General features: G+C 40.1%; 1 protein-coding gene across 5 annotated transcripts; it reads right to left on the bottom strand.

Annotated features, from left to right (window-relative positions):
- Nucleotides 1-53: 53 nt before the first annotated feature.
- LOC147133293 (rap1 GTPase-activating protein 2-like) lies at nt 54-23,065 on the bottom strand. Of its 5 annotated transcripts, none has more exons than XM_086012117.1 (25): nt 22,829-23,065; nt 16,901-16,936; nt 10,570-10,654; nt 10,352-10,387; nt 9,163-9,210; nt 8,434-8,466; nt 8,084-8,326; nt 7,572-7,675; nt 7,187-7,265; nt 6,964-7,017; nt 6,799-6,882; nt 6,174-6,274; nt 5,446-5,575; nt 4,374-4,529; nt 4,202-4,273; nt 3,896-3,982; nt 3,614-3,760; nt 3,343-3,447; nt 3,132-3,223; nt 2,936-3,040; nt 2,461-2,548; nt 2,150-2,216; nt 1,934-2,004; nt 1,820-1,848; nt 54-1,446 (listed from the first exon to the last, which is right to left on the bottom strand). In XM_086012117.1, the coding sequence occupies exons 1-24, from the start codon at nt 22,870-22,872 to the stop codon at nt 1,840-1,842; spliced, it is 2,076 nt and encodes a 691-aa protein (XP_085868243.1). In that variant the 5' UTR covers nt 22,873-23,065; the 3' UTR covers nt 54-1,446; nt 1,820-1,839. The 5 variants fall into 5 exon arrangements, with proteins under 5 accessions (XP_085868243.1, XP_085868241.1, XP_085868242.1 ...); XM_086012115.1 differs by having other exon boundaries at nt 1,820-1,851; XM_086012116.1 differs by having other exon boundaries at nt 1,820-1,851; nt 9,163-9,207; nt 22,829-23,064.

A 23,065-nucleotide genomic window follows, 5' to 3' on the forward strand; every position in this document is an offset into this window, starting at 1 on the left:
CTTACATTTAATATCCCATTGTATTAATTGCCACTGATGGTCACAATAAAAACTCATTTCTAACTGAACTTTATTGACGTTTCTTGCATTGAAGTGTAGTTATTTTACATTTGACTTCTTTACAGTGCATTTGGGATTCATGGAAACAGACATGAATATCTCAATTGAAACAAACACACAAATTATAACAATCTCATTGTTATTAAGGGACACGAGACAAACAAACATGCTACATTTGCTCATCGTCTTGATACACAGAAATGCTTGAGAGAGAAAACAGGAACATAACAGGAACATTGTGCTTTCAGTGCAAAGACAGAGTTTTGTACATTGTTGATGTTTAAACCAGTGGTTCCTAAACTGGGGTAACCCACAAATATTTTGTAATAAACAATTACTAGTGTCGTATCATTTTAAAAAGTGCATATCTACCTATGGGGACCAGCATGCCAGTAAAACAAACATCTGTACCAAACCACTTACCCCTTCCTACCTTAGCTTTGGGCCAATTAAACACTCCAATATTATTCTGAGTCCAGAATGAGTGCAGCTTTACTCGCTCGCTCACACTCTGGACTCTAAAAGTTTGAGGACCCCGGGTTTATACACCTACATGTAGTAGAAGCACTTGTTTTTGTAGTGAAACATTAATGTCTATTACCTTTTTGTTTTTTGCTTCAAATGACAGTTCAACGGGTAGTTTTTGCACAAGTTACAACAAAGTGTCAAACAAGCTGATTTAAAATAAAGGGTACATGTTCAATGCAACTCTGGGTAGCTGTAAAAATGTTCAGATTTGTGAATACAAGTCTTGTTCCAGGAACTCTATTTCATTTATGAGCAACAATAATATGTAATATTATTGCAGGGGAAAGTGCTGCATGTCAATTTTAATCCACACAAAAATACATTTTTCAGTGTACACCCTCATTTGGTTGTATCCCTGATTATTCAGTTGACTGCATCCATCTCTGGCAATTAAAGATCGATCAAAGTGTTACAACAGACTTTCACATAAACTGATCAAATCCGATTTTAAGGTGCTGATACTGCAGTATTTGGGGATTATTGTAGCATATATTTGTAAAACGAACAGGAAAGACCTTAAAAGAAGAGAACAATGATGGAATTAGCTCATCATTTCCCAGGACTCCGTTGGATAATGTCCTTGCGTGAGCCTCTCCCTTTGGTAAACAGTTTCGTACTCGCCTCCAGGCCAGTGCTGCTGAGCCGGTGGTGGCGCTGTGACATCATTAGGGTTATTTCCGCTTAACTGACACATTTATTCACCATTCTCATGAAGCTGAATCACAATGTGTGAACCGATCGTAATCGTAAGTGATGGAGAGACCAGTTGGGAATGATTGAAGCCACGTAGCAAAAGTCTTGGTGATGTGTCATCGCCCTCTTCAGTGACGCCGGCTGCTGCTCTGGCTGATGAACCCGCTTGAGGTTGTAACATTTGAATAAAGATAATTAAACGGATGAATAGAAAACTGGACTTATTTTAATGCATGTAGATGTGTATTTGTCAGGAAAGAAAATATGGTGTCTAGGGTGACATAATGTATAGTATGGCATGATTAATATGACATGTTCTAGCCTATACAGTAGTATTACATTGTAAATGATGTACTAAGACATGTTCTGTATGTATAGTATAACATGATGCACTGTATGTAAAAGCTACTTGTAGTATGACGTGAGTAATAAATATTGGGTGTGACATGACGTATATTGTAAGTGAAGATGTATAGTTCTCGGTGACTCAAATCATTCAACAAAACACATAACGCTCACAGTTCAATTTAACACATACCTTTTCCCTTTCTTTGCAGTTTAGTGTCCCTGCTAACAACGGAGATGAAGAGGTGACAGCGTTAACCAAATAAAACTCAAGCAAGCAGCAGAAGACCGCAAAAGTCAGACTTACTGCGGCAGAGTGGCTCAGCTTGTCGAAACGAAACTTGAGGCTGGATCGCGGGGAGTTTTTGTTTTTCATCTCTGACAGGTGTCATAAAGACAAAACAAGAGCATAGTAACATGTTAAAAGAAAGAAATATAAAGTAGCTGTGAGGGATGAAATGCTAGGATGCACAATAAATGAGAGTCAAAGCAGAATATCTTGTTAGTTTGTCAAGCTGTCAACCTGTGGGGCTTCGACAGACGGAGAGTGGACTTGATCCTTGACCCTCTGCTGTCACAGCATGGACAACCTGCAGACACAGAGGAGAGGAGAAAAAAAGGGATGCATAAATTGCTTGCTTCCTTTGTATATTCAAAGGCAAGGTCTTCCATTGCAGATGTAGCAGATGCGAACACATAATCAGTTTCATTATTTACGAAGACCAGCCAGTAAAATGGCTTCTTTTTGTCTCAATTTATCCTTCCTGCTGACAACTATACATTAGAAGAAAACACACAAGATTTAAAGGACCTTTTACTGTGTGAGTGGCTCACCAGGTGAGTGTCATCTGCGGGGAGGCTGAAGCTGCACGTGCTGGAAGTGGATCTGGAAATTTTACTGCTATCCTTCTTCATGCAAATTCTGCAAATCAAGGAGAAAAAACATCAGTGAAAACAATCACGTAAACAGAAAACAGATGGTTGGCAAATTATGGAAAACTGCCTTTTTAATGGCTTGTAGTGTTTGAAGTGCTGCCCCCATGAATGAAAATGTTTTGCTTCTGACAGAGGTAGACTCAGATACAAGCTGGTTCCTCACTGGACATCACCTTTCTGAATTGATCCACATTAAACTATCTAATTTAATTATTGATCCTTTGTGCATTTGGAAGAAAAGCACAGACATGTTATTAAAACACTCTACAACTCTTACAATATTAAAAAAAACACTGGGAATTGGTATCGGGAAAGGTACTAGTATACACACACACACATGCGTGCACGCACACACAGAAGCACACGCACACACCTGTCTCGTTGCCCCGCCTCTGGAGAACTGGGATTGGACGGCAGCTCCGACTTCACCTCCAACATTGGCTGGCAACCATCGAAGCTCCTCTGGTCACCGAGGAAACTGACTCAACCAAATTGTAAACAGGAAGAAAAAACGTCAGTGACATTTTTGTAGGCTTATGTATAAAACCACTTTCAAACTTGGTTGTTACCTTTTCTGGCTGTGCTTGTCTGTTTGACTGTCAATACTCAACAATCGAGGGAACAGACCCGATCGTCGTTTCACTGGAGATTTTACATTACACTGGGGAATAAATGTATCAAACACTCCAAATTACACAACTATTATTAACATTATTCAATACAACAAGCAGAAAATCAAGAAACCACCATGACATTACAGAAAATACAACCTGTGCTTACCTCAATGCTGATATGTGCTAAACCCCCACCGCTCAAACTGGTGGGCAGCCCCCCACCACCCCTTGACATTGTCTCCATGGAGACGCTGCGCCCTCGCATAGCCCTCTGAAACAGACAGATGTAAAAGTTAAATATTGAAAGACAAGTAACCTAGAAATAGCTCACAGGCAACTTTGCTCCGTGACATTTGATGGTATAGAGTATATACCGCATTACAAATTAACCGCATTGCTAAAAGAGAACAGGTAACAAGTCTAACATTTCTAGCTACCTTGATGGATTCCAGCAGACCTCCATGGGCATGTCCATTTTCAGCTCGCGCCTCCTCATCAAGAGTAGACGTCAATCCCAGCATTCTCTGGGAGCGTCTCTGTAGCTCATCGTGGAGGGTGTCCAGCAGGGCAGCCCTGGTCCTCTCCTAAGACAGCAAAACAGTGACGAAATAGAAATCAAGTGAGGATCTAGAAAGGAACTCTGTGGAATACCACAAATGCAAGAAAGTGACCATACTGCTTTAATTATTCATTTTATCGTATTACAAAGGCAGAATTACCTCCAGTCGGGCGAAGCGGATGCTCTTGTAACAGGCCAGCTCTGCATTGATAAGCTTAGTGAGTAGAAACTCTCGAAACTCAGGACCCTGAATGACAGCCAAAGTTTTAGCAATCAAGATTATCCATACACGCGACAACACGCATGCTTGAAGAATGTGGAAGGAAGTTCCTCAGTATTGGAGTACAATTTTTAAGTAAAGTGCATATTTTTCCTCAGAACTCAGAGGCAAACACTCTTACCAGTAGGATGCAGTGCTGACCTACCTAAAATTACTAGTACCAAAATGATCAATGCATATTCTCACCTTCTTAAAGACAGATGGATTTGGGAGCGGTGGGCCAAATGGTGGTACATCCTCTCGTGCTGTAACAGACACCTGTCAATCACATATTGTCAAAAAAAAAAAAAAAAAAATCAAATTTAATGACATGAAAAAACCTGCATCCAAAGACCTATGATGTGGAACTCGGCTGTACCTTGTAGCTGGTGTTCTCCGAGCAGGGCTCCTCCACCTGCACTATGATGAAGGCGTGTAAAAAGTTGGAGGCGATCATGTCCGGCACGAAAGGGGTGCCCTCCTCCTGGAAAACCACAGCTACGATGTCGTTCCCTATGTGGCGCTTCCTCTGGAGCTGAAGGTAGATAAAACACTGTCAACTATTCATTTTGTTTTTGAAAGGAAAGCAAAACGTTTCTGGCAACCCATCAGTATCGCCATGAACCAAGTATCATAAAACGTGATCATAAGATTATTCAATTTAAATTCAAGGATTATAATTTGTATACAGTTGTGAAAAAGAGAATGGCAACATGCAAGGTTTATAACTCAAAGATAAAAGACAAAACAACTACTACAACTAATGTCATCTGTCACAAAAAAACCCACAAAGATTGGTAACCTACGCTAACATTAATGGTTAGCTCATTGATAGCTAGTCAAACATTATCTAAGATGTCGGTTATACGTTTAATCGAGAACACAAAGTAACAGACAATACAGAGACTGGCTTGCGATCATTAAAGACAATGTTCTTGTGAATGTGTTTATAACTCAAAGATAAAAGACAACAACTACTACAACTAATGTCATCTGTTACAAAACCCCCCACAAAGATTGGTAACCTACGCTAACATTAATGTTTAGCTCACTGATAGCTAGTCAAACATTATCTAAGCTGTCGGTTATACGTTTGATTGAGAACACAAAGTAACAGACAATACAGAGACTGGCTTGTGATCATGAAAGACAATGTTCTTGTGAATGTGTTGCTATAGCTAACTATCACAAGTTCCGATACTTAACTCACGGTGGGTAATGTGTGAACATATGTTGTGACTGAGGTAAAATGACTCAGCTCAAATTGCTTGAAATTCATTGAGGAATCGACTTGACTTGCTTGAAACTTGAAGGTTAAGACTTAAGAGTTACTTATGACTTGCACAGCTGCGAAGCTGATTTGAATTACTGCTGACAAGGCTCAGTTGTGATGATTTTTGACCATGTGACTATGCCAGGCGAATGTCAATGAGTTGTTACAGGATGTCTACCTGCTGGGTGTCTCCTTCAGTGAAGGGCAGCTTGGTGGAAACGTGGAACATGATTTCTTGCTGCCTGTGGACCGTGTACACGGACTGAGAACCGGTCTGGCCGTGGGACACATCCAGACCCCCCCGAAACCTGTGACAGGAGCAGTCCGTCAAACTCTTCCTTCCGACTTAGAAGGGTACATATTTTGGAAAATGACTTTTGAAATTCTTGGATAGTTAGTTGGGTCTCTGGATTGCCTGCCCACCCATCAATTGTGAAGTTTAAATGTCCATGGTAAACTTTTGTAATCTTCTCAAGTTTTGTCTAGAAGTGGGCCGTCCTGCACTTCCGCCCCACTGTTATGTTAAAATGTGGCAAATTTACATAATGCCTTCATACCGGGTTTCTACGCCCATGCTCGGGCAGCTAGGCTGGGCTATTATCCAAAGCAAGATAACCCCTTTTCAAACACTATCTTGTCACAGCTAAAAAATAAGCAGATCAGCAGCGTTAGCATCGATTAGTTAACTGACAGGAACACGGTTAAATTCCTCTCGACTTAATTTTCCTAACAACACACCAACAACTTCCTGAATCAAGTCTGTGCATGTGCAATAAGACAAAAAGGTGGAATAGTCCATTGCGTGAGAAGGGAGGAGAGAGCACTCAAAACAATCACGTTAATGTATTTTTACACTCGTGAAAGTCTGCTCTGTGCTAAATAGTAGACGATGAGTGCTCTACTGACCCTTTAAAGTCCTGCAGCTCCACAGTATCGCCCAGCAGCTGCAGGAACTCTTGGAACGCCGGCGTTTCCTCATTGTTCCTGAACAGCTCCTCCTCGGACACCTGACCGACATACACACAAGCTACTACAGTACTTCCTAGCAGTCAAGCACTCACTGAAAACCCAGTCAATGGTGCGACAGTCAGACTGCGCAGGAAGACAGGACTTAATGGGAAACCGGAGTCAGAGTGAGAGGAATAATGTGTGCCGACTAGGGATGTAACGATTAACCGAAAAGCGATTTAAAATCGATTCGCCCCGATTAATCGAGTTGATTAAATTCCTCCAGAAAATGATGTCTTGAAAGGGTTTTTTCATTCCAGATGCATAGCACATTTAGTGTATGTGTGTAGTGTGAATCTGTAGATCAAATTATGCTTTTGTGCCAAACATCAATGCGTATTGCGTTTGTGGATGGCTGCAGAACCACACTAGTGCACAGAGACAAGCATGGTAGCAATTTTTTAAAAATCGAATAGAATGGAAAATCGGGAACTGAAAATTGAATCGAATCGGGGCTTGAGTGAATCGTTACATCCCTAGTGCTGACTGAGTGAGCAGAATCTGATGCATGAAGTGTTTTTACCTGCCCGAAGCATTGGAAAATGACTCCAAACTTGAACGTGCTGTTGACCTCATGTTCGTCATAGTTGACAATTAGCTGAGATGCCTTGAGAGAGGCATACAATGCAAAAAGAATAAGCTCTTCAGTCCTGTCAATCAATAACCAATAGTGTTGGTCAAGCTTCACCTTCGGGTAGAGGACGGGACTGAAACGGAGACCAGCTGCATCGTCACACAGCAGCTGCAGGATGAAGAAGAAAAAAAAAAACCACGGAGGCACAAGTGACCAACAAAGGAAAGCGTCGTCAGAAGGGCTGTGTGTGTGTGTGTGTGTGTGTGTGTGTGTGTGTGGGTGTGTGAGGGGGTGTGCGGGGGGGGGGGGGGGTGTTTGCGTGTGTGTGTTTGTGAACCTTAGCCAGCTCTTGTACACTTGGTATATCAGGCAGCTCCGTCACTGACAGTCGCTGATAGATTGTCTTCACTCGGGACCTGAAGGTGCAGAAAAAAATAATCACGCACTCACTCGTCACCGTCAACTGCCATATGACGAACTCTTATACTCTCTATGGACAAAAGTACTTTTAATGGATTCATTAATCATCCAAAGGCTGCACTCGATTCATTAGATTCCTTGAACAACTACGACCTAAACTCAGGACCTTCAAACACCTCCGGAATGAGGTTGAGGAGAGATTGGAGGTTCCAGTCAGTGTAAAAGGCCAAATGTCTCAATACTTTTGGAATTTCGTTTTCAGTGCACACACAATAAAACCACTGATGGATTTCTGGATGTACCTGATAATGACGTGAAGGTGTTCCTGCTGATTCGCCTCTTCATGCCTGACAGACAACAGCACATTTCCAACACTGCTGGACGGGCAAGAGAAGTTGAAATGCTCCTGTAAAAGAGGGAGAAAAGAAAGACATTAAAAAAAATAATTCTCAAAAAAAAATATAGCACTCTTTTTTTTGTTTCAAAGGGTTGAAAGGTTTATCTAAAAGTGGTCTCACGAAATATATTTTAAATCATTTTCACTATAGACTTAGTGGAAACATTGCAATAATAACAGAACCTGTCAATCAAAATCATGTTAACGCTTACACAGGAAATGTGAATGTTTACAGGTCAGCATTTTCTCAATTGCTGAGTATGTAACACAATGTTGCCCTTAAGAAAATGTGCAAATTACAGAATACTTTAATGTACTTTCATCTATTTATAATTGTCTATCTTTATATATATACATTCAATATGTATTTATTTCCTCTAGCTAGAACCGTATCATAGACCTAATGCTGCAGCTCACCTTGCCCAAGAAGTACTTCCTGTACGCCCGCGCGGCCTCATTGGTCTCCTCCAGGCGATATCCGCAGTCTGCGTTATCCTGGGCTTCTCCTCCTCCACTTCCTCCTTCTCTCTCGTCATCCACGCTGGCATCCTGGGCGGCAGGGGGAGGCGCAGGCGGGGGAGGTTCCTCGGGGGCTTCGATCCAGTAACCTCCAAACTGGGGGAGGATGACCTGCGGGTACGGCCCTCCCTTGTCCAACACCTGCGCGCACACACACAAGCGCACACATGCGCATGTCAGTTACAGTTACATTTGTGCATATTATACACTATCGACTCGAAAGTGCCGCTCACGAGAGAGGGTCTCACCTCCTCAATCCTTGGATAAGGGATGTAGTCATCCTGTTCAAAGAGAGAGCTGTCACGTTTAATCATCCGCAGAAACGAGCCACTGAGAACTACAGCGGGCTAACTCCATTTTTGTCATTTTGCAGGAGAGAGTTTTAAGGGTCTAATAAAATCGGGGGGGTCTTGATTTGGATGGCAATGACTGGTTCTGGATATAGTTTTTATTTTTGTTTTGTTTGGTATTTTTCTTACAGAAATTGCGGTTTTTGTCAAATTTAAGTGTATTCTAAATATCCGTCAATATTTCTTGAAAGATGATAAAAATAACATGCATTTATACTAACATACTCGGCCCCCCACGCAGTCTGCTATCAACCTCTGAACCTCACTTTTTGGGATGTTTTTGAGTGGGGTGAAGTCTGGTTTTAATGGGTGCAGCCATCTTGTGCAATAATGGACTAATGGACTCCCCTTTTTGACCAGTATTCGCCTGAAGAATATGCCTCTTTACTCACTTAAAAATGACAAAAAAATAACCACTCTAGTTCTTAGAGGCTCATATAATATCTGACTTCGCAAAAGTCACGTGATGGGATGAGACATAGGATGCAATACGCTGTCTATCCACTGCCGGTGTCCTAAAAACACACATACTATCCCAGTGTTGAGTCACGTAAGACAAAATTGGCGACAAATGGGCAAATGAAAAGATGGCAACGGACTTGAGGACACACAGACTGACTGACGTGCCTTCTGCCTTGGAGGGACGGCCTTCATCTCAGCAGCTTCCGGAACCTGCTGCATCACAGACGACAGCGTTTTTTAGTCAAACCACACTGCTGTCCGCCGCTTTCTGATCACAATGGTGAGCTAATAACGTTTTGAAAATAAAAACTAACAGCGTTATCTTGTTTGACCTTGTTAGACTCTATGCGCTGGACAACAAAGGGGGTGGGGGAGTGTTTAAAGATTCTGTCGCTAAGCCGATGGTGCAAAGAAATGAATATATTGAAGCTTATGCTCAAATATACAAATAGAAATAGGCCTAAAGCTCTCATTTGTTCTGTACTTTACTACAGTAAAGTGTGGTGCAGTGGAGACTCCAAACCACCAGATGGTGCACTAGATTTAACTCATCGGAATAGAAAAATGAAGTAATCGAGTCCTCCCGCGAATGGCGAAACGCAGTAAGTAATTGACACCCCAGTACAATTGTTTGTAATTGCCTTTTGGTGGCAAAGCGCTATTTTTGTTTTTCATGATACGATTCCACTCACGTCAACATAGTTCCTTGGCACCAAGATGCCATTATAGCGAAAAATAGCATTTAAATATCGCCTCTGAAATTTTTGTAATTGCCTATAAATGCCATAAGATGGGGGCAAAGCACTGTTTCAATGAAACTGTTTAACTCACTTCAACTTAGTCCCTTGGCACCAAGATGCCACAAGAATACCGAAAAACCTGAACAAACTGATGCCCCTATATACTTTCCTGATATTATACTTTTAACTACAAATATACCACAAAATGTATATCCAAAACACTTTGATATCATTTTCATTCCATTTTACATTACCCTTAACATCACATTTCTTAAAGATTTGATATAAAAAAAATGCATTTGCTCATACACATGTGACAAAGACTCTGCAAATTTCCACTAACAACCCTTGCTAAACCTAACTCCTCCCCACCATGCAAAGCTTTTCTCTTAGTCCAGATGTATCACTTCAACATACTTCAACTAACAGGACAGATTCAGACAAACAAACAGTGCGTGAATTCACAAATAGTGAACCACACATGGGGGAGATAATTGTGATACGATCTGTAGAGTTTACATTTGATAGTTGTGAACAAGATTGTGCCTCACAAATTCTGCTTAGCAACATATAGGCAGGCATTCGCGTCACCTGATCAAGATTCCGGCACTTACCTCCATCTTATCCATCATGTCAAAGAAATGGGCCGACTGCGGACACAGAACGGGATCGATATTATTGTCATTATTTTATTTTAGTGTCAAATGGTCACCCGGGGCCGGTAACCATGGTAACTGATACTGAAAAGACAGTACATTGTTCAACTCTATGGGCCGACGCCTGTTTTATTTAGTGTACATCTGTAATTATGGGACATGAGGGAACCTTTTACCTTGGTGGTTGGGGGTGCCGTGCGAGGAGGCGAGGGGGGGCAGTCGGCGTCGGCACCATCGGAGGCGGCCTGGAGCTCCTGTTTGCTGAAACAACCATTAGCAGCCATAGTTAGGTTAGGTTATCATTTTCATGTTTCAAATATAAATGAATTGAATTTAACAATTCAACAAAAAATATCTCAAATAAATGTCTGTTACATGAATTAATACATTTGAATATAGATATGATAGATAAACATATAAAGATATGAATAGAAATAATTGCAAAGATCTACATTTGTGCAAAACAAAAATGTAGACAGTAGTCACATTTACAAGTTAGTCAAACTTAGACTAAGGATGCCGAAGTCATCGAAACAAGTGCAAAAGTCTACTTTAATACAAGACCCACAATAGGGGAAACACAATCCACTTTTGCATTGCGTGAGCGTCCTGATTTATCTGAGCGTCACACATCATCGTTACACTTGTCACAGTGGAGCGATGAGTGTGTCTCCAAAGATAGAGCTCCAATCTGCCTAGAGCCTCCAGAGAGTCAAATGTGGATGACTTCATAGCACACACACGAAAACAGGCACACACACACACGCACACACACACACACACACACACCCACGCACACGCAAACCCCCCGGCCCCCCCTACACACACCCAAAGCGTAATCAAGTCCTCCAACCAGCCAGAAGGACCATCCATTTCCTCGGGCTGTGTCAGGTTGGATCCCTCCTTATTGCGCTTCCCCGGGATTAAAACCTTTTTTCCGAGTCATTTGTCTGACTTGTACGATCAATCAAATTTGATTTATTATGTTTAAAAATGGATTGGATTCTACACAACAACAAAAAGTTATTTGCGGAAATAATTGCTGTCAAATGTCGCAGTTTTTTAAAAAAATATTTATCGTACAGGGGTGCCTTGCGATACAATTGCCTTGATTTACGTATTTTGAGATACCAGTTGTCCTTGCCCTATTTTTGGTCTCGTGAAAAATACTTAAGACCCCCACTGCTAGTCTGCGCCATTGGTTTCCTTGCAGTGGAAGAGCAACACCAGTTGCATCATTGAGCTGGTTTGCCCTCTTCCAATAAACCACGAAGAAGATGTAGAAGAAAAAGAAGAAGGAAAAGAACAAATGAGAGCACAATTTCACATGCAGAATTGTTTTTACTCAATCTTAATATTTTCTATTGTTTATTATTTTCACATTACAGTACACTGATATAATTCAAATGCTTTTGTGGTCCTAAAAAACAAACAAACATAAATCATTTCAGTTTTTTTTCCCCCACTATTAACCTATTCAACTCAATCGGAAAAAAAAGAAAGAAATCCTTTCAAGAGGGGAGATAATAATAAACAACTGCAATTGTACACAAATGTGCACACCCTTTTAAAAGTGGCTATGTGAGTGTGTTCATAATTAACCAATCAAATTTAAACTCATGCAGAATGGGAGTTAGCACACACCTGCTACCATTTAAAGTGCCTCTTATTCAGTCTAAACAAAGTTCAGGTGTTCTAAGTAGGCTTTTGGAACAATTGATAATTCCCTGTCACTTAAAACCCTAACCCTCCTTTGAAACCCAACTTGAAAATTCTACTTTGAAGCCCTAACGGCGTTGAAAAATAAGGTCACACATTCTGAAATTTTAAAACTCTATTTTTAAACCACTGATTTAAATTGTGACCCTACTTTGAAAACCTAACCCTCCTTTGAATCCTTACTTTGAAACCCTGACCCTACTTTAAATTCCTACTTTGAAACCCTCACCCTACTTTGGAACCCTACTTTGAAATCCTAACCCTACAGTGAAAACCTACAGTCGTTTTCAAGAAAAAGTGGAGCAGCTGGTGGCCGGGCAGAGCGAGGTCAACCGCCTTTAGTGGGTTCAGATAAGGGACACAACGCAAATGAAGTACGATTTAATAAACGAAAGTAAGCAACAGGAATAAAAGGCAAAAATCTGATATTGTGCATAGATTGTGGAATATAAATTGTTGGCAAAACAACAAGACAGAAACACTAATTATGGTCATGTAGGCGACTTTTAAAAAATGAGGAGATGAACAAACAAAAAGGTCACAGGGATGTGACAGTGGAGACATGAGGCCTGCTGGGAGAGAAAAGGTCACACATGGTGAGGGGCTTTGTGCATATGTGTGTGTGCGTGTATTATGTTGTGTAATAGAAAAATAGGAAGGACAGGTTGGTATTTGCAGTGTTATTTTGACAGTTTGGACTTGGCTAAAGTGACAGTTGAGTTTTGAATGGTCTTTGTGTCATTCAAACACCAGACACTTCATTGGGTACACCTCCGCACTTCATTGCAATGCAGTATAAGAGTTGCATCAGCAGTTCTGCCTCTACAAAGATAATTATGGTCATCAATGTAGCCATGAAAGTGAGTGATGAGTCGGGCCTGGATTTCATTGACCGGTATAAGCCCTTTTAAAAGCACCCCCAAAAAAAGTAAGTGTCAGGAGGCAAAAAAGGAGTTATTTTATTCATTGGATTTTTCTTTTTTTTTTCTTATTGAATCAACTGATCGGTTATCGAAGTTTTATCCTGTCAAATATCAGAATCTGCATTGGCTTTTCGGCCTAAAAAAAAAGTCTCTTTTTGAAGAATTGTTCACTTTCTACCAAACTCTCGTCAGAGGCAGATTTAGTGTCATACATATGATGTATGGATTTATGTTAAAGTCAACTCTCGTTAACTCTGTGGACAGCTGCATGTCACAGCTGATCATGTCATGTCTGACCGAGTTAACACATTAACGTGATGTCAAAATGTTCCCGTAGGCCGCTTAACATAGATCATGACCTTTTCTCAATATCATAATCAACAACATGTCCAGGAATAAACCCATAAGACCTTTTACAGTGCAGCGGCGTTATAATAGTGATGATTGATAGCCATCATCTCTATCCATCCAAAGACTTGAAATAAGAGATTTTCCCATCACAATTTGCGAGGCAAAATTAGCATTTTACGTTTCGTCAAAACACAGTGAGGAGCAAAACTGAGAATAAACTGCCAAGAAAAAAAGCTTTTTGCTCCACGCATCACTCACATCACCTTCACTTGAGTAGTCGGAGGTCAAGACAAACTCAGTGCTATTTACGCCTCACCAGCTAGCTAACAACAAGCTTCGGCTAGCTACTAGTGCGGCTAATCGTGTTTAAAAGTGAAAATCAACCCAAACATATTTTTTTCAAGAATATGTTTCCAGCATGCCCACTAGTTAAAACATGTCCGCTGATAGTGTAGTGGTACACACGCCTGAGTTGTGTGCGGGCAGCGTGGGATCGATTCCCGCTCAGTGACAGTGTCTATGTGTGCCCTGTGACTGGCTGGCGACCAGTTCGGGGTGTAGTCTGCCTTCGCCCATTGACGGCTGGGATAGGCTCCAGCAACTCCCCGTGACCCTATATAGGATAAGCGGTTTGGAAGATGACATGACACTAGTTAAAACACAGCATTTGGATTAATATTATGTTTGTGGAATATGAGTTTAAGCAGCAATATCCACCCCTTTTTAGCCATTTCAGTGGGCAGCCATTTTGCCACTTCTGTCGACTGAAAATGACATCATAACTGCTCAGGGCTCAGGGAACTACCAATCACGGCTCAGCTTCAGAAAACAGACTGTGATTGGTCGTTACCTGAGCCCTGAGCAGTTGTGCTGTCATTTTTAGTCAACAGACGTTACAAAATGGCCACCCACAGAGATGGCTAAAAACAGGTGGATTAACTCTTATTCCACCAATGCAATATTTATCAGAATGCCTTGTTTCAACTAGTGGGCTTGCATAGAGCATTTTCTTGAAAAAAATATGTTTGGTTTGACTTCTTCTTTAAAGGCTTTTGAAAAATATGTACCGCAAATATGTTTTAATATGTTTTGGCGATGTGGGAGGAAGCCGAAGTACTCGGAGAAAACCCATGCAAGCATGGGGAGAGCAACCAAACTACACACAACCTCGGGCCTCCAACTGTGTGGCAGATGTCACCCACTAGTACACCATGCTCCCATCCTAATAAACTATTTTTCATGGATCTCATTCAATTGTCCAGGTATACCCAATGAATCACATAAGTGGTGTGTCAGCTCTTTTGGCATCCATGAGATGTCCCAGTGTACCTGAAGGTCCCACTCTCATGCCAACAGACTTACGGCCGAATGTGCAAAACGTGACGTTTTTAGCATTAAATCAGCCGAATGAAATATCAGCACAATTACATTTTACGATATAATAGTATATAATAGGCCATGCATCCAAGGATAGGTACCCTAAAATCGCCCCCCCCATTCCATTCAATTTTACCTGCAAAAATAAAAAGGATGCTTTATGTCCAATGTTTTTGCTCTTTATGGTGCATGTTGCTCCTCATATTAGTCTAGCATCACATGTGCATGCACACGTGCACGCAGACTTATGTCATTTTTGGAGCACAGCCACACACACACATACACACACGCACAAACACATAGTAAATCTGCTCCACCTGCAGGGGCGTTCTCTTCAGACATGCCTTGGTGTTTATCTTTCAGGATGTTGATTGTTTTCATCGGATGCAAAATTATTTACTTCGGTCAATAACGACATGAAGAATAATAATAAGAAGACATGAAGAATAATAAGAAGAAGAACAAAACAAATACAACAGATCCAAAATAACAACAACAGCAGGGAGAAAACACACTGCTTTGTAGTTGAGCAGGCGGTCTGCCCTTTAGCAACACACACTCACACACACACACGCAAGTTTTTACGTTTTATCTTAACAGGCTCATATATCATGGTTGGAGGATGATGAAATGTCATTTTTATGACTCGGGCGTTAAGATAATGCAAGATGTGACTGATGAGTGCTTTTAATGATTTTTAAGACGCACTATTGCACACACTTACATACACCACACACGCACACACACGCACTCACACAAAATCCCCGAAAGCATTTAAACATGAACTCATTTGTATTGTGCTGCCGTCAAATGGAAGAAAGAACACACACACACACACAGATGGGAGGTAAGGACAAATGCTAGACTCACCAGTGGTCATGCAGCATTGTTCCGTTGCCGTCGGTAACTGAGCATCCCACTCTGATGAGATGCACCATCTCTCGCTCTCTCTCACTCTCTCTCTCTTTCTCTCTCTCTCTCTTTCTCTCTCTCTCTCTCCCTCTCTCTCTCTCTCTCTCTCTCTCGCTCTCTCTCTCTCTCTCTCTCTCTCTCTCTCTCTCTTCTACTCTCTTTATTGCTTCCTCTAAGTGACTGGTTTCAATTTATGACATCACATCCATCATTTATAAACTGATAGTGATTTTAAAAAATGCAATGTGCAAATAACATGGAGAGTTACTGCAGGGGCAGTGTGAGAAAATATGATACAGTAATGTTTATTGTTAGGGCCAGACCGATACCGATTCCAGACCAGTTCCGATCGGGTCTATAGCAGCAATTTAAAATAAAAACACACGTTACAACATAAGACAAAAAATAATTACATTCAAGCCTCCCAATATTTCTAAAAATATTTTTGAATATTTTTCTTCCCAATTTTTATGTTTGTTTTTTTTTTTTTTTTTTTTTTTGCAGGTGAGCCCCATTTTCTGTGGAAAACGCTGGCTTTTCCCCTATTTTTTTAGTTAATTATTATTTTCAGTCAATTATACGTGGATTTTCACTATTCGTGGGCCAGCCCAGTTGCGATCCCACCACTGTATTAGTCATTGGTCATAATTACCACGCATTTTTGAATGAAAAACATTTTTAGGTTCCAAATATAAAACAATCAAACCATGATAAATCACCAGGTGTGCCGTTAACAATTCAATAAATCGAGAAGAAATGACACACTGACCCCTGTGTTTGGAGGGTGAATTAAAAAGAGCCCAAAAAAGGGGACAGGTCATGCAATCAATGCATATAGGAGTGCTTCTCGGATGTTTTGAGTTTTCGCAAAACTGTCTCTTTGGTGCTCTTCAGTCAAGGGATCAATGTGGGACTTGGAAAAAATGGAAACTGAGGCACTCAAAGTATTTTGGATTAAAAGGCCTTTATTTTAACATGGCCAGTTGGAGCTCTCCAACTGGCCATGTTCAACTGGCCATGTTAAAATAAAGGCCTTTTAATCCAAAATACTTTTGAGTGCCTCAGTTTCCATTTTTTTGAAGGGACAGGTCATACTTGACTGCCAGCAGATGTGTTTTATTGCTGCAAATTACTTTTTATGGGTGCATGACAGCTAAAAAACACTTTACACACGCCAATGTATGATGTGTTGACAGTATTTCTTGTTAGATAACATGTCACTCACCGAGCTCTCAGGGCACTGACGGAAGACTTGTCAATCCTGCAGAGAGAAAGAGACATGTAGTTAAGGTAAATTGCACTCAGACACTCGGATGGACGTGCGAGGGGGATGTGCATTAAGACAAGGCTGAGGTGTGAACTGAAGGACATATTAACATCCACACATACTCGATTAACCTTAGCAGCAGAGTGGAGGAGAGGTGTGATTGCGGAGGCGAATGGCAATAAAAAGCACTATTTATTAAAGTGCTGCCCCACGTTAAATCACATCACGATGTAGAGGTTAAAAGCAAGTAAAAGAAAACAACACATCACACAAGAAGAAAGTCATATCAAGATGTCTGTTCTTTCTTCCAACGTGGTTATGCTTCGGTTCATTTTCCTATTCAAACGTTTGGTCTTAAAAGACGACAAAATCATAGCCAAAGAGTGGGACGGTGATGAGGGAAACTGATGGCGAAATTGATTATGTTTACAGGAAATGCAAATATAATTCTGTCAATGTCACTTAAGCATTCTTGGCATGTGCAAAATGTGCGGTATAGCACAGGATGAAAAATGTATATGTCTTTCATATATGTGTTTGTTGTTCTCTGTCTGTCTGTCTGTCTGCCTCTCTCTCTCTCTCTCTCGCTCTCTCTCTCGCTCTCTCTACAGTATATTGTTATTGTAAGTTATATGTTGTTGTGGTTGCGTGAGAGTTCGACTGAGGGAAACCTGAGACAGTAAACAACTGTTATTGTGCAAAAAAAAAGGCTCATCACTTTGAGTGTTTTGTTGGTAACTCGGTTATACACATTAACAATTTAGTTTCATATTGACAAGACACAAGCGCTTTGGCCTTGTAATTGGCTGGCAACAAGTCCAGGGTGTACTCCGCCTCTTGGGAAAACTCAGATGCTCAGCTCCATCTCATTGGTGAGCAGAAGGTGGGCCTGAGGGGGCAGGGGGCCTGAGGGTGTAGTGGCCAAGCAAAATATCTTTGACCAGGCAAAACATAAGCTGTATGTGTATCATCCAGAAAACTCTTCCGTCTGTATATATATATATATATCTGTATATATATATATATATATATATATATATATATATATATATATATATATATATATATATATATATATATATATGAGCAAGAGCCAGGTGGTGCAATTCTAGATTTCTGAATGGTGACCACGCACTGGGACACACCTAGTGTTGTCTTATATGATCAAGTTTGATGAAGTTGGCAAAGAGAAAATGTTCATATTATTTAATGAAATTCATTTTTTAGTTTTATCGCTTTCAATTACAGTTTACTTAGAAGTAATGCTTCATGTTCATTAATGCTTCATCACAAGTAAGAGGTGAAAGACACGTCACAACTACACCAGTGACACTCTGATGAAGGCGGAAGTAACACGCCGAAACATGTCAGCTAATTAAACGCCCGAAAATTACAATTGTCTGTAATAAATGAATCAATCAAAACATAAGTGAGAGGTGAATTTGGGAATGCTGAACCACAAAAAATTTCATTTAACTGTATGGTAAAACTTGTACGACACTTTCCACTAACATCATGCTCACAATCTGAGTTACCCAGTGATTTAAAAATCCATAAAGCTTGTAGAATATTTAAAAATTGAACTGGACTGTTGTTGCAAATGGACTATTTCACGTGAGCAGTTTCCCCGAAGCCGCTCCTGAATTATTCAATAATGCAACTCTATTACCTCTGCCAAAGTGTGAGGGACGAGGTGCACTGAGAGGAAACTGCTGGGCATTTCATAGAGGGAAACTATGGAGGCAAAGGAGCATATGTGGAGAAAGCGGTAAGGTGGCATGGGCTGAAGGAGGTTTAGAAGGAAATTAGGTCTGTTTGAAGGCTTGCGTAACAGTTTCCACACTCTGCTGTTTGTTCTCTGAAGTGTAGTCAAGTGACAATGGCACACACTGTAGCTGTTGTAGCTGTACACTCATTTGTCAGAATTTTGCTTTGTTCCTGGAGGTTTTTGTACTTGTCAGTTGTGCTGCATTTAGGACATTAACTCTTTCTTCATCTTGGCAGACAATTTGGACTGCAATTGTATTTTTGTCTTCATTTGTACTGTAAGTCAAGTAAGTCAAGACTCTGATACTTACAGGAACTCATGGTCGGATTGAAACATGATATTACAAGCATGTATTTTTGTTGCTAAACTCTTCAAATAAAATGTACTGTAGTTGTTCTATTCTTGGCACTATTTGCATTCTTAATTTCTGAGTGGTGGTTAAAAATGCTAAGCAATTTACGTTGTCATTTGTCAATCAATAAATCTGATTTATTTGTAAAGCACTTTAAAAACAAAGGCTGTCGAACAAAGTGCTGTACAGCAAAATAAAAGGGTCTTGCATAAAACATGAGGAGCAGAGGCAAACAAAATAAGTAAAAACAAGAAAAATTAATAAAAATTTGTTTTTAAATAAGATTTTAAAATATTTATTGAAGGAGCCTGTCTGATGTACAGCAGCAGTTCGTGCTATGTTTTAATTATGTAATATATGAGGAAGAGTGTTAATTTCTGTGGTTTCACAGTTATCACTGACGCTCTGAGGATGGGTGTCAAGTATCTTTTCCACCCAAAAAATCCAAAAAAGTTAACCTATTTTTTAAAATATATTTATGCACAAAACAGCAAAAATAATTAGAGAATAAATACAAAGAAAATGAACCTATCCTACTATATTACTAATTACTAACTAACACTGTATTACTAACCTCTCAATATTTCCCTTGTGGTAAATATTTCCCTTGTAGTCCAAAATCCCTCATTTTATCTTATTTTTTTAGTTTTAGTTTTTGGTTTAGTTTTTTTCTTGTGTGCAAAAAAACAACAACATCACAGTAAGCATTGTGTAGTAAGATCTCAACAAAAAAAATATCATTTAAAAACATTTGAAAAACAACTGTCCTTAAACCAAATACAGATACTGTAAAACAGTCCGCAGACTTTAAAGTACAATACGTGTGGTGCATCAGATTGCTTCTCAACTAAGATGCATCACAATCCTAACATCTTAAATAAAGTTTGGATGCTCTTGCTCTCCAGCCACTTTTTGCCAAAATGCCAACTTATAAAGGGGATTTGTGTCTTGAATTGTTATTGAGAATTGGAACACCGTCGCCTTAAAGCATCATCATCTGGTGTGCTTTTTTTACTGGCTGCTGTCAGATGATATCGTTTCTAGCCGACACAGAGTAGAACAACCGCAACTCCCAGATGACTGTTCTCATTCCGTCTTGCGGTGAACGGCCATGCAGTAATACAAATTAATACATTCAAAATCAACCTCAAAAGCTCATGTATTAAAGTAATTGACAAGGAGCTGACATTTTTGCTATAACTATTGATAGTTTGCATTAGTTTTGTAAACGTAACGTACCTGAAGTTTCAGTAAATTGTCATTTTTTAAAAGCACTCTCCCTTTTATGGTATTTATGTTAATAAAAATATTTTTGATTTTTAATTGATATAACATTCTAAAAAATAAAACTTCAAACCAATTAAATGTTGTGGTACAGTAACACTCCACTACGACTTGGTCACTCATGCTAGCAATGTAATAGCCGTGGCTAACATCAGCTTGTTAACAGAGCTAAAGCTATCTTATATTGTGACGGCTGTTAATATTTTGATGAAGCTGGATTAAGGTACAGGATACATTTTGACACAGTGTAAAATCATTGGGTGAAAATCCAAATTTACTCTCTCCTGAGTGACATTCTTTAGTTAGAATTTGAACATCCTCTCTCAGCCATTCCAAAGTAGGACTTTGTATTGGAAAAATGTGAAGGCAACATTCTTTCATTCTCATCTTAAAGAACACTGCAAGTTGCTCATTAACCGCAGAAGCTTTTTTTTTCCCATGCGCAAAGCTGCCAATAGAACACTTTAGTGAACAGACCAATTTTTCTTCAAAGAAGTAAATTCAAACTTTGTTCGGTTGCCCACAAACCAGCTGCTGCTAACATTTGCAGTACACTGCTGCAACTGGTGTTGAAATAGTTCCGCCTACGTTTGTTAAAACGCCTTCGTGGTCATTTAAAAAACATGTTTGTTTGCTAACATGAGGTGATAGATATGGGATTATTTTAGTGTTTTTTGCATTTGTATTGCTATTATAATACAGTGAACCCCCACCATGTGTATACATATATTAGGGGTGTAACAAGAATCAATTTGAATCGGAAAATCTGTTTTGATTTAAAAGGTGCGAGTGGAGACGGATCTGGAGCGAGGGGGCGGAGGAGGGCCTGCCGACTGCGAGGACAACATCACCTCGTGGAGGGCCTTCAGCAAGACTGCAAAGGCGCACACTTGTACACACTGAAACAGGAAGGAATTCGATTCCAGATCCCGCTCGCCAAAATACGGATACACTAGCCGGACGGCGTGAAAACGTACGAGGACGCTAAAGAGGCAGCGAGAGACTTGGAAAGAAGAGTCACAGTAACAGTAGCAAGATAATACAGTATCGCTAAATGTAAATGGCTTGAGTACGCCAGCAAAGAGAGGGAAGGTTATGACAAAACTGAAAAAGGAAAAGCACAAATTATAATGTTGCAAGAGACTCATTTATCCCAATTAGAACATGAAAAACTCGGAAAATTTGGCTACAAGAACTTATTCTATAGCACATACAAGAGAGGCCGCAACAGAGGAGTAATAATTTTGATGGCGAACTCAATCCATTTTGAATGTGAAAAGGAAATCAAAGATAAAGAGGGAAGGTTTGTCATAGTGAAGGGGAGTGTAGCAAATAAATTAATCACACTGGTTAATGTATATGCACCCCCTGAAAGTGACCTGTATTTTTGCAAACGTCTATTACTAGAAAATGGTGTAATGTAGAACCACCTGACCAGGATCAATGGATGGCAATTGTGGAGGAAATCCGTATGATGGAGATACTGACTTTTCGTATGAGACTACAGGGTACTACAGGGTAGAGGAACTGAATTGTGAAAGGAATGTGACTCCCCGGGTGTTGTTGTTATTGTTAGTTATTATGTTTTGTTTCGTTTTTTTTTCTTTATTTTACTTTTTCTGATGTGATTTTTCAAATATGTTGAAAATGAAAATCAAAGTGAAAAAAGAAAAGATGCGAGTGCATGAAATCAAACCAAATTTCATTTTAAAATATATTGAGATACATATAAAACTGTCTTTTATTGGATAGCTATATCTTTGAAGGAAATGCCACATTTACATTACTGAAGTTTATTCATATGTATGCAAAATTGCAACAAGAAAATTATCAAATCATACCATCTCGAACCGAGCCGTAGCATATTAAGTCAAATCGTGATCCGAATCGAACTGTTCCGCTTTAAAATTGAACCATCCCATGTATTGAAATACATACGGAATCCTCTTTTACTGGAGAGATGCACACCCCTGATACAAACGCACACACACACACACACACACAAACACGCACACACACACACAATTCATTTTTAAGTTCCTCATTTCTTTCCAAAATAATGAAATGTAGACAGTTTGCTGAAATCAAAAAGAGTCCGCATTAGAGCACTTTAAGGCGCTGAATGCTGTCTTCATGACAGGTGGCCTAATGAGTTAATCCCGGTGCGTATGAATTAATGATAAGAAACAAAACAAACACAGAAGAAAAAAACTCTTTACACTGTCAATAAAAACCTGATTTTGGACACATTTTGGGTTCTGAGCCTAAGTTTTTGAAACACTACAAATGAGCCACATGCAATTGGGATGGATGTGAGGCGTAGCTACCCATCCCAAGAGCAGCCGCTGCCATGCTGGTGTTGTGATGTGATGTCACAGTGATGTCACTGCAGCACAACTCAGCCTGGAAATGAACTCAAAGACCCTGACACATGAGTGATAGAAGTGACCAACAAAACCGGCCCCCGGAAGGCATCACTCACCATCCGAAGCCTCCGAACGACACGCTCCTCTTCCTCCTCAGCATCGTCTCTTTGTCCTCCTCTTGCTCCTCTTCTTCTTCTCTTATTGTGTCTGGCTGCTTCCACCCTACCTCCTCTCGTCCTATCTCCTCATCCCGCTGGCTATAAATACTATGTGAGACACCGTCCTTCGCACCACCTCCTTTACCCCTCCCGCAGACTCTCCTCCTGTCGTTAATGTTTCTTTCTTTCACTTCA

This window comes from Filicampus tigris, chromosome 17, assembly GCF_054856515.1.
Source record: "Filicampus tigris isolate MCC_2025a chromosome 17, RoL_Ftig_1.0, whole genome shotgun sequence".
NCBI lineage: Eukaryota > Metazoa > Chordata > Actinopteri > Syngnathiformes > Syngnathidae > Filicampus > Filicampus tigris.

Bases quoted from the DNA above. Each gene is read 5' to 3' on its own strand.
- LOC147133293 (XM_086012115.1), bottom strand. From the start codon at position 22,872: ATGCTGAGGAGGAAGAGGAGCGTGTCGTTCGGAGGCTTCGGATG. The intron at 9,211-10,351 runs GTAAGTGCCGGA...TCTGTGATGCAG, and splicing joins ACATGATGGATAAGATGGAG to CAGGTTCCGGAAGCTGCTGA. The intron at 8,467-9,162 runs GCACGTCAGTCA...CTCTTTGAACAG, and splicing joins CCGTCCCTCCAAGGCAGAAG to GATGACTACATCCCTTATCC.